General features: G+C 35.6%; 1 protein-coding gene across 2 annotated transcripts; it reads left to right on the forward strand.

Moving 5' to 3' along the window:
• The first annotated feature begins 5,822 nt into the window (after positions 1-5,822).
• Positions 5,823-10,036, forward strand: LOC140003686 (KH domain-containing protein At1g09660/At1g09670-like). 2 transcript variants are annotated; one of them, XM_072079883.1, is made up of 8 exons: positions 5,823-5,962; positions 6,042-6,187; positions 6,738-6,823; positions 7,786-7,928; positions 8,699-8,827; positions 8,904-9,020; positions 9,269-9,412; positions 9,486-10,036. In XM_072079883.1, the coding sequence occupies exons 2-8, from the start codon at positions 6,075-6,077 to the stop codon at positions 9,642-9,644; spliced, it is 891 nt and encodes a 296-aa protein (XP_071935984.1). In that variant the 5' UTR covers positions 5,823-5,962; positions 6,042-6,074; the 3' UTR covers positions 9,645-10,036. The 2 variants fall into 2 exon arrangements, with proteins under 2 accessions (XP_071935984.1, XP_071935985.1); XM_072079884.1 differs by having other exon boundaries at positions 6,042-6,160.
• Positions 10,037-12,494: the final 2,458 nt, after the last annotated feature.

The raw sequence follows: 12,494 nt of genomic DNA on the forward strand, positions 1-12,494 counted from the left end.
TTTGGAATCTGTTAATATTACATTATTAGATTGATTTTTTGGCATCACATAATTTCATGAAAATTTGTAAAAGAATACATAATACATATTAGTAACAATTTTAAATTAGTCATTTTAATATGTAATGGAATAATTAATTGGTTTTAGAATGTAAGAGAAAATGTAGTAAAGTTAACTCATAAGCAAGGAGATGAAATTAGAGGGAGGGTAATATGGTCTCGTCAAAATAAAAATGGGATAGTGGAAGTACAAATAACATAAGAGAAATGCAAATAACATTATCCTTAAAAAAACTATGCTAAAATATTCTGAGGCTTTTTTGGTATTTTCAACTTGAAGGATTCATTTTGTGATCTTTTTTTTCCCTCTCATTCTTGTTTGATTATAGTGCCAAAGCTCATGAAACAACGTGACAAAACTATTTTCTAATTATTAATTTTAAGTCATTCAAGGGCTTTAGTGAAGTGAAATGAGGCATACATACTACTTTTTGGTTATTTACTAGTAAAAGAAAGTGGAAACAACATCCAATTGAAAACAAGTTTTCTTAATGTAGGGGTCAAAGCGAATTTCGTGGCCTTTATACGATCAATTGAAATTTATAGTTGCTCTGGGGGCCCAAATACTAAAGCTGTATGTTATCAGGGGGTTTTGATGTAAAGGAGAAATTTGGTGTAGTACTAGTACATGCCGTAAGTATGACTTTTCCAAATTGCTAATGCTATGTCAGTGGTTAAAGAGAACGTGACACAGATGGCTGAGCTTGCGTGAGTGCACAAGCGTACGACTTTTGGGCTGCGTTGTCTGGATTGCTGTTCTTTTTCAAAAGACTTTTACGGTTTTCGTGAATTTATTTTTTAATCACTATTATTAGGTAGGTTAGGTTTTTTAATTTAGGCACCTAATACCCAACTTATTTAAGAGTAATTCAAAACAATAAATAAAAGATTCAATACACATACGCCCAATCACTTGCATTTGGACATGTGTTAATAATTCATTGACCAATTTGTATTCAAAATTCTCATATATATGTTTTCAATCAATTTTTTAATTTTTATTTAAAAGAAAAAAGAAACTTAAAATAAAAACTCATGTTTATTTTACTTTTACAACAATAGTTAAACTTGCTCAATTTCTATAATAATTTATTATACCTTTTAAGAGTATGTTGTTTTCCACCCCCTTTTTTTTTTTTTGTTCTCAAGTTGCTACTTGCTTCTATTAGTTAATATTTTGTGTACATAGAATAGAGTTAAATTCGTTCTAATTGCATTCTTTTACTTTTCTCTAACTTGGTTTATTTCATTATTAATAATTCCTCATTAATATTATAATACAACAAATTATATGTCTCTTACTTACATTTTCAAGCATAATATAATCTAGCATTCAATAATTTAAATACATAAAATATTACAACTTACAATAAAGCAAATATGAATAGTAAAAGTGTTAATAAGTTGTGACAAAAATAAGTTTCAATCAATTAATAGTATTAAAAAGTATAAAGTAAATAATTTTTTTTAAAGTTTATTTAAATGTGCAATTTATTATCTAAAATTCACAGTACAAGCAATATAAAATATTATTCTATTTATGATGTGTTTCTAAGGAGATGAAGGAGTGTGTGTTTTTGTGTTTGAAAACGTGTTAGTGTGTGATAATACATTTATGTATGCGAAAATATGTTTATGTGTGTGAAAAAAAATCTTTTTATGTGTTAAAATGTATGTGAGAAAGTTTATGTATCAAAATGTATTAATTAATATGTTGGATCATATTTGGGTTATGAGTTTGAGATGACCTAATATAACCCAATCCAAAATCAACAGAATCTAAAGTTGGGCGGGTTGGATATAATCCATTTAAGTGAAAATTCAATATCAACCCACGCAACCCGCCCATTTGCCAAATATAGAAATACCTATAAAGGAAGACTGTTTAGTTAAAATTGTAGCATCTAATTCTAAGTATTACTTATCCTTTATCGTCTATTTTTGTCAATCATTTCTTTTTCTTTTTCTTTCTTCCTTTTTTTTGTACCTTCTATTCCATCGTTCATTAAAGCTCTCGCATCTTAGCATCCAATATACTAGGGTGCTAATATTAAGTGATTCTTTTTTTTTTAAGCTTCATCTCTAACATGTGTGACTTTTTCTTCACTATATGTCTTTGTATTTTTTTTTTTTTTTGTTATTTATGGAAGGGCTATGAGCCGTACAATAGTCTTCCCTACATGTAGCTTTTTCTTCCCAATATGATTCCTTTTTTTTATGTCTACTATTATGGCTTTCATTGGCACAAATAAAATATGTAAATTGAAATTATTTTATGATTGTATCACTTTTAAATAGGCTACGTATAAAGATGACATTGTATTTCATATGCGTACTAAAATCACTTAAAGAGGCACAACATGTACATTTTGCTACGTATGGGATTTAGTATTATTTGTACATGGGAAAAGGAAAATAGAAAAAGGGATAAGAAGATGAATCTCACATAAATGGTGAAGAAAATAAGGAAATGGAATATAAAGAAAACCAATCGGAAAAACAAGTGAAGAAAAATCAATAGTAAAGTCCTCTCCATTCCTCTTCCCAAACTCTTCTCTCTCTCTACCACCCCAAAAAATTCTTGCATTTTCCCTATTGTTGAAAAAACATATATATTTTTTAGGCATTTCTCAAAATAACGGAAAAACAAGTGAAGAAAAATCAATAGTAAAGTCCTCTCCATTCCTCTTCCCAAACTCTTCTCTCTCTCTACCACCCAAAAAAATTCTTGCATTTTCCCTATTGTTGAAAAAACATATATATTTTTTAGGCATTTCTCAAAATATCTCAATTGGTACACACAAGAAATAGGCCAATTCAGTAGCCTCGCTCAACTTATCGTTGTGTAAAATTTTCATTAATATGAGTTATGGGAATGGTCTCTTGACCTCGAATTTTCATATAAAGAATACAGCGTGGAAAAATACCCTCTTTCACTTCTAGAGAATAAGAGGGGAAAAACATGGGATGTGAGATGGTGGTGGTCGGCGGCCAGCGGCAGGAGAGAGAAAAGAATAATGGAAAACGAAAAACAAAAGGATAAAGAAAAAGGATAGGAAAAGGAAAAAGGAAAAAAGAATTTTTTTCTCCGAATCCCGAAATACACAAAAGTTTCTCTACAATTTTCACAGTAAGTTACAATAAAATTTTATATAAATACCCAAAAAATTCACCATCCAAATGGGCCCAATCTTCTAAATCCATCAAGAAAGCAGTTAAAACTATAGCAAGTCTTACGGTTTGTAGGGTGTCAATCACAAAACTTAATTCAGTCGACTTAATCATCATTCATTTGCATTTTTTATGGTCATTTTTTGATTCAAAATTACCGTTTATAATATCCTATCGAAATATGATAATAGGAAATATAAAAGGATACAATAGCTAATACTTCTTTCATTCCATTTTGATAGGTTTGATTTGTTTTTTTACACAGTTTAAGAAAAGTTGATAACTTCGTTATAAAAATAATCTAGTTTACTATTTTCCTAAAATAACCTTATATTAAATAGAGTATGACTAATTAGCTTTACATTAACTAAATTATGTTATATTCAATAACAACCTACATTAAATAAAGGTATTTTAAAAAAGTTATAAGTTAACCACATTATTCAAAAGTGGACTATAATTTGAGACAAATAAAAAAGGAAAACAAATCTATTAAAATAAGACGGATGGAATACAAACACAAATCCTTAACCAATTTTCCTTAGGGTGTGTAATAGGCCACTCATTTGCTCTAGAGATGGGTTCCATCTCTTGAGTCCCCTATTGGCCTAGTTGGACCCTCCTATAGGACGAGTTAGAGAGTCTTTATTCCTCTAATTTCCTTGACCTAGTTAGACCCTATCTAATATAGACCTAATTGGAGCCCCATCTAATATGAGTTAGAGGGTCTCTCTTTCTCTAGTTCCTTTGACCTAGTTAGACCCGACCTAATATGGTCATGTTTGGCAAGTGAATATTTTGGATGTTTGTGTAAAACTTTGGACCTGTTTGGAAACCAGGTTTTTAAGCAAGTTTTTTACCTACTAGTTTTTTAATAACTTTTGCTACAGGAACCCCAAAAAACTTATTCAAAGTTTTTAACCTACACACTTAAAAAATACACAAAAAACTTTCCTTTCAACTTTTCTTCTTTTTCCTCCCCACCCAACCCACCACATCCTCCGCCGCCGGCCACCACCTCCACCACCGCTTCCCGTGCCGGTCACTATTCCGGCCCCCAGTTCCGGCCTTCCTTTTTTTTTTCTCTCTCCCTCACCCCCTCCTCTCCTCTCCTCTCCCCCTTGACCGATCTGTTGGTGTCCTTCTGAAAATTTTTCCTTTTTTTTTCTCCCTCCCCCCTCCCCTCTTCGCCTCTGCCTCCCCCGCCACTCTCCCCCTCCCCCTTTGACTGATCTGGTCACGCGACTAGATCGCAAAGGAGGAGAGGGGAAGGGGAGGGGCGACGGGGGAAAGAAGGGGAAGGGGAGAGGGGAAAGGGAGGGGCCCGACCAGATCGCGTGGCGAAGGGGGAGAGGGAGGGTGGCGGGGAAGGGGAGGGGCGGCGGGGGAAGGAAGGGGAAGGGGAGAGGGAGAGGGAGAAGAGGGATGGCGGGGAAGGGAGAGGGAGAGGGGAAGAGAAAAAAAGCAAAAGAAAAAAAAAGAGGGATGGCAGGGGAAGGAAGGGGAAGGGGAGAGAGAGAGGGAGAGGGAGAAGAGAGATGGCGGGGGAGGGGTGGCTGCAATGGAAGAGAAAAAAAGCAAAAAAAAAAAAAAGACAGAAAGAAAGTTGCTGCCATGGAAGTCTCCGGGAGAGGGAACAAGGGAGGGAAGAGGGAGGGAGGAAGGAAAAGAAAAAAGAAAGAGAGAAAGAAAATGAAATAAAGAAAATGAAAAGGAAAAAAACTTTTTATCTTATAAAAGTTTTTCTACAACTTCTACAGTGATCTACAGTAAAGTTTTATACAAACACCCAAAAAACTCACATTCCAAACAGGCCTTTTACTGTAGTTTACTGCAGAAGTTTTTAAAAAAATTTGTGAAGTGTGTAAATTTTTGAATATTTTGAAGTGTATAGTTTAAAATTTTTGAAAAGTTTTTTAATGTTATTGTAACTAAAGTTTTTAAAAAACTTGTAGCAAACAAACTTGGCAAAAACTCAAGTGCCAAACAAGGCTATAGATTAATTAGAGTAGGAGTAGAAGTAACATGCCCCTCAGGGTGCAGTTCACCTGATTGTGTCGTCTGTCTTTACAGCATCGACCACGATTCGACTCTCCTTGAATTAACGGGTTGGGCATCCTAAGGGGCGGGCTCTGCTCAGCCGCAGGGGATTAGTTTGGGTGATTCCAGGATACCCCTGTGTTGACAAAAAAAAAAGAGTAGAAGTAATATATAATGATTGACAAAAAAAGAAAAGAGATAAATCCTTGATTTTTTGTTATGTTTTGGAGGAGAGAAATGAACTGAATGGTATGGTGGAAAGGGGTGTAACTAAAAAATTAGAATTCAAGAACTTACACTTACACAAAAAAAAAATTATAAAAAGGGATATAGTGAATGACAAAAAAAAAAAGGTATACTAGATATTATCGAGAGAACGTGACATCTAAATCACACATAAAAAAGTACAACAAATTCAACTTGTTAATATGTGTTCCCCTCCGAGCACACTCCTAAACACACACAAAAACATGGCATAGGGAAAGAATCACAATTCACAAGTAGCAGTCAGTGAGACGTCCACTATTTAGTAGTAGGGGGTTTTCCCCTATCCGTCTCTTTCTTCTTCTCTCTTCCCCCAGCAAGGAAGTGAGAGGTCCAATAAGTAGGGAGGGAAGAAGACCTTCACTTCCTCTCTAATTCCCATTCAACCCTTTCCCCTTAACCCCGTTTGCCTCCATCCCACATCCCCAGTAAGCCCCCAACCCCTTCTACCTATCTATGTTTTTTGAACTGTCCTTTATAACTTGTAAATTGTTTTCTTGATTGCAGAGTTGGTCAAGTTAGTTGCTTTGCAGCCAGTTTATGGTTTTTGGGTTTATGGAGAATAGAATAGCTGCAGGGAGTTACTTTCAGTACTCTCCATCTGGAGGTCATCCCCCACTTCAGAGGTCTACTTCCATTTCAGATCGTGAAAGGTCACAACTTTGATTTTCCCAAGTCTGTTTTTTCATCCAAGTTCATGTATTTATGTAACAATTTCAATATCTAATTTTCATTTATTGATGTGGATCTCTCTAGTCTGGTTTCTTTTGTTGCATGACTTTAGTACGATGTTTGTGTTTTTCGTTTGTGGTGGTCTCCTAAGAGGTTTGAGTGTCATCTCGTCGGTCTTTTGCTGACTTGACGTCCTAATACAGCAATATTTGCATAGGTTTGTAACTCTTGTGCTGTCTTTGGCTTTCATTCGTGGACAAATTTCTGATGTTCAATTTGCAAATACATCAACAAAAAAATTGATTAAGCATGTTGAAAGAGGATTTTATGCATTTTCAACATATCATGTTGAGGATTTTGACTTTAAATGTCCTCCTATTGATAATACTTTACGCATGTCGAAAGAGGATTTTATGCATTTTCAACATATCATGCTGAGGATTTTCACTTTAAATGTCCTCCTATTGATAATACTTTACTTTTATACTCTTTTTATTAATGTTCACGATTTAAATTCTTTACTTCTTCCAGATATCTGGCAGATTTAATAGCAGAGAGGCGCAATTTGGGACCTTTTATACCAATTTTGCGTGTATGCAGCAGGCTTCTAAATCAAGGTTGTACATTGTAAAATTACTGTCGCACATTTTGTCATAGTAGATTAGTTGGAATATTATTTGGAAAAATTAATGTAGCACTTTTTGTGATGTGACTTATGTGAGATAAAAAGGTGATTGAAAAGATAAAAAGGCGTGTTGGAAGATGTGTTTGTGATGCATGCAAACAATTTTTGGCCAAATAAGTACTATCCAAACACACTTACACCACATGTGAAGCAATAATGTTTAAACACTTACATCCATTTATATGGTGTCATATATTTCGTAGAGTTTGCTTCCTATTAATCAATCTAATGTTGCATTAATTTTTTTTTTCTGACCATTGGCAAGATTGTTATGCTGTGCCTTGAAACAAAAAAGTAGAATACTAGAGTTAAGTGTAGCATTTTATTGATAGTACAAACATAACATTTCTGTCATAATTTTTTACCCAGCCCGAAAAGCCTACGACACATATTTTTTATGTTTAAACTGTTCAAATATCTTGAGCTGGCTTTCCTAGAAAGAGTGACCATTCTGAAGACAATCACCGTTTTTGCTATATGGTCACCACTACTCATTAGCTGTTCATCACCTATTGTGCTTCTATCATGCGAGGCTTAGGTGAATATTATTGATTTAACTATTGCCAAATTTAAATCTTCAGCACCAACACCACCGGAAACTGAGAAGAGGATTCTGGATTGGTTGGTGTCTGTGATAATAAGTACTGCATCACAAGACGTAATGCATTAGCATGCCAAATAATAGGCTCTGCTCTAGCTCTGCTTTTTAGCTTTAAATTGACTTTTAAATAGCGATGTGAATTAATTATGGAAAATTCCAGCAGTAACAGTAATTGACCTTTTGTGATGTAATCCCTTCTTTTTGAAGTTTAGCCTCTTATTGGCATTTCACTTGAGTAAGCTAAACAAGCTTGATTTTAAATTTGCTTTTTGGCTGACAACATCCTTTTGTAGAAATCATGCGGGTATCAGGATTGGTATCAAATCAGTATTTGGATCATGAAAGAATGGGCCATGAAAGTCCATATGGATCATTAGGTCAACATCCTAATGGAGGACCAATGAGTGTGGAGACATGGAATCCACTGGGAACAGAGGTATGTGTGCCTTCTCTTTCAACAGAGTTAGTGAAGCAAGGCAATACTTTATAGGTTTACATTTATTGTGATTATGCAATTCATGAGGATTTGATACCTTAATCTGTTAGTGTAGAGCATCCATATGCCAAATTGTTGATAGTCAAAAGTCTTATATAGATAGAAACATATTTTTATGAACAGGCAGCACATAAATCTTTGAAATTCTGTCTGGTTCAGCATTCTCGATAAATTGGCTTACTGTTACAAGAAAGATCCTAGGGCAAATTTTTAGAATTTGTTTTCGTTTCCATTTGCAAACTCCACTGCTAATTGGAGGAAGATAGCCTATTTATCTTTTTTCTTCAATAGAAATTTATATATTCATGAACCTAAGCTTTGGTGCAATGTCTGTTTTGACTGGGGACGTAACTGCCTCAATAACAGGGATGATTTATTGTAGGGATTAGGCAGCTAATACTCTTCCTAGATCTGTTAGTGGCAAGACATGACGTATATCTGCTCATAAATTCTGTGTAAATATTAATCTGGAATAAGGTTTAATCCCTTGTTCCATAATTGTCTGGATCCTCTAGTTTCTTATTTCAGTTGATTGAATTATTTGGATTTATTACATGTCTTGCGGTGCATAAGCAATTTTGAAGTTACTAGTCTTGGCTATACATTAGTTAAGAGCTTCTGGTTCTTATAATCTAAGAAGCTAGATATTGAGATTGAACATATGTTCTTCAAATGTAAGACTTATGGTGGCATGAGTTGACTTGTTTCAGGAAAATAGACTTCTCCAGAAGTTGGCTCCATTTCAACCTTCCCCTCTGGAATGGTATTCAGTTCCAGGAACTACTCCCATTGTGAAAAGAGTCATCCGACTGGATGTTCCTGTAGACAAGTTTCCAAATGTAAGATGCAACAATATTCACTTTTTGTGTTTATGATTCCTTGATAGCAATGAAATCTAACTTGGAAATCATCCAGTATAATTTTGTTGGCCGAATTCTGGGTCCACGTGGAAACTCCCTGAAACGTGTTGAAGCCATGACAGAATGTAGAATTTATATAAGAGGTCAGGGCTCGGTTAAGGATTGTAGCAAGGTAACAAATTCTTTTCCAAACCCTTTGGTAATTCATTTTTAACTGTGAGAGTTTCAAGCTTAAATGAACATAAATACAAATGGATTGAGGATATATTTGACATAAAATTGAAAGTTTTTGTCATCCCTTTTGTGGAAAGTTGAAAGGAAACTTTCAGTTCTTTATGGTAGTTGTTGGCTTCCAAACTCATTTAATTTGTTTTTGAAATGCTAAGTTTTGCTCACTTGAGACATATTTCCTCCCCTCAGGAAGAGAAATTAAAAGATAAACCTGGATATGAACACCTCAACGAGCCACTACACATCTTGCTGGAAGCTGAATTTCCTGAAGATATGATTGATTCCCGTGTGGATCATGCAGTTGCCATATTGGAAAAGCTTTTAAAACCTGTGGTATGCGTTGAAACCACTTTGCTGTCTTTTAATATCTCATTTTTTTTAGATATCTTACACTTCTGTTTCATAGGATGAGTCCATGGATCTTTATAAGAAGCAACAACTAAGAGAATTAGCTATGTTAAATGGAACTCTAAGGGAAGAAAGCCCTATCATGAGCCCGAGTATGAGCCCCAGCATGTCTCCTTTTAATAGCACTGGAATGAAACGTGCAAAGACAGGGAGATAACATCAAATACACATGATGGATTGCTGGCATCTCTGTTGGTTTCTCCTGATCTTCTCCTCCCTGAGTTACACCATCGCAAAAGCTTCCGCAAAAGTTACTGAATTGCCTACATGATCTCTGAGCATGGTTTTGGGGAACCTAAAGTTGCTAACCACTTCGACGAGGATCTACTGCACGACATAGTTTATTGTAAGATTTCATTTCTATCTGACCATCAATTCTTTAATCTGCCAGAGTGATGATATTCATCAATTTGTTTTTGACAAAGATGATTATAAGCTTCAATAATTTCAATCTTGCGGTCACGTTTGATAAGGTTATCTTTCAAGTTGTGTAATAATACATCGATGGTTTGCAGATAAAGAATATTGTGAATCAACAAGCTTCATATAGCAGGCGTATTTTTACATATTTCTTTGATGTCTAAAACGTATGGATCCTCAACAGGAGTTTAAAAGCCGTGCTTGGACCTTTTGCCAATTATGGGATCTGGCAACCATTTAAACACACTCCAACTTTTGTAGTTTCATCGTCCTCTGGCCTCTGGCAATACCATCCATTGTCTCTCCCCAAGTAACAGGAGGGAACAATAGTGTATAGGTATCAAGATACTCTCCTACGTTCTGAGCCCCTCAGGGTTGTCATAGCTGGCTTTGCTAATTTATTTTGAGGAGGACATAAAGCAACCGGTCCTTTCCCCTTTGCTAACTAAAGAATGCTTCTGCTTGGCTCCAAAGAAAAATCCTGCCGAAGCCATGTCAAGTGGACCATTCGTACAAGGAGGCGAGTCTGCTCAAGCTGTACGTAGGTAAGCAAAAATGGCTTTGCGTAACCTGCTCAAAGGAAGGCGAAAACCGTATCTAAGGTTAAGTCACTGTCTAAAGTACCCGGTGCAACAAATACAAGTAGCATCACATAGATATCACGCTGCCAGATAGCAAAGGCATGGTTTGAGGGCACAGGCAATGTGAGCCAGATTGTTCCAGTTAGACAAGCCCTTAATCTACATACAGTTGCGTGAAACCCCAGCCCTACAAAGGGGTAAAAAGGTTACTGCACGCATAAAAACACAGAGGATCTACTTTATGTACCTGTTTATCAGCCAAACAAACAAACAAAACATGATGTGCATATAATAACTTGAATTCTACATACAGGATTGCCAAACTGAGGTTTGGCAAAAATAATCTTGATTTCTCGGAGAACTCAATGAGATACACGTCTTCTCTACAACTACGGGGCCACAATTCTATCCAAGGATGAAGCTGAGATATGTACAATCATACAATTTCAGCTGCAACCATTGATTGTCATTCATCACGTGTCAACAAATGATTCTCCAAAAAGGGAATACCCCAAGTTTCCTGATTTCACTCATATTGATACATATGCTACAATCTAGAAATTTAAAATATATGAACTTCAACATGGGGGTAGACGATTGCCCATAATCACATTGCGTCCATACAACAATTCGCCAAAGTGAATTGCCAATTACATCTGCACGGAAGGCTATAGTGAGAAAAAGGATGCAAACTTTTTTCAAAGAGAACGCATGCATAATAACATTGAGCAAATAAGATAAAAGGTCAATATCTCCTCTTGTCCCTAAGATGAATATCTCAACCAAACCCCATAGGTCAAATATCAAGATGGAAATGCATGCCAGATGCAGCATGCTAAGTAACTAGACAGACAAGGGTGGAAAAGGGAGAGACAAACTATTTGGTCATGGATAAGAATCAAAAGATATGATGTAACTTTAGAGACAGCCATTTGAAGGGTAAAATATATCAAATAGTAACACCATACTACTGGCAGGAGAATGGGATCTGGCATGAATAAAATCACTTTTGCCCTCCTGCCTGCACAGGCCCAACATTGAGATAGTACAATCAAGGCTTTTATGGAGAAAGAAAACTACTGTTTGATATTTAGCCTACTATCCACCTATTTCATCTAAATTAGTGCTCTCTAAGAAAAAAGCTGGATCTACTCTGAACTACTCATGTAGATGTTGCAGTTCTCCATATACTAAGGTGGTTACAATTCTGCAATACGAGGATACCATCAAGAAGTAACCCCTCATTCATATTGCATCTCTTCATGCAAAACAAGATGCATATATGTACAGGTACCTACTACTATCTATATACACTATAAATCGATTCATATTTATGTAGGGAATTGAACCAAAATCAGAAATGAGCTAAATGAGACATCAACAGCAACACAGTCAACACTTTAAACATCGAACAGGGAGATACACCCAAAGCCTCACCTCAGTTATGTTCAACACATTGAGAGATGAACAAAAGCTCAATCCCGAAGACCAAGCTCAACCTCAAGCTCATCATCCTCTTCAAACAACTTAAGCAAGCGAGCGTACTGCTCTTCACGCTTCTTCTTTTGCCAAAACTTGAATAGGAAAAAAGATAAAAGCACAACAGCCACAATAACAAGGCATATTATTGCTACACTGGATCCCATGCTGCCATGTTTAATAGATTGGCCATCAGTCTTCGTCCCATTTTTGGAACTCGATGAATCATTTGAAGTACCTGAGCAGGAAATGAATACATCTTATAGGCTGATGATCTAACAAAGTGAGACCAATATTATTCAACATTACTGGAAACATAAGCAAGTGCTGATAAGATTAGCATTAAACAAGGAAGCAAGATATATTAATTTAAAACACGTACTAAAGACTACAAGAATAAGGTTAAATGCTTTAACATCATCTTGCTATATCTCATGTCAAGCACCGTCAAGATTAAAAACTGTTCATGGCTCTCTGTTCAAGCTCAGCCATCTGTTTGCAAATCTACTGGCTGCCTACTTCACTAT

The sequence above is a fragment of the Coffea arabica genome, chromosome 2e, assembly GCF_036785885.1.
Source record: "Coffea arabica cultivar ET-39 chromosome 2e, Coffea Arabica ET-39 HiFi, whole genome shotgun sequence".
Classification (NCBI taxonomy): Eukaryota; Viridiplantae; Streptophyta; class Magnoliopsida; order Gentianales; family Rubiaceae; genus Coffea; species Coffea arabica.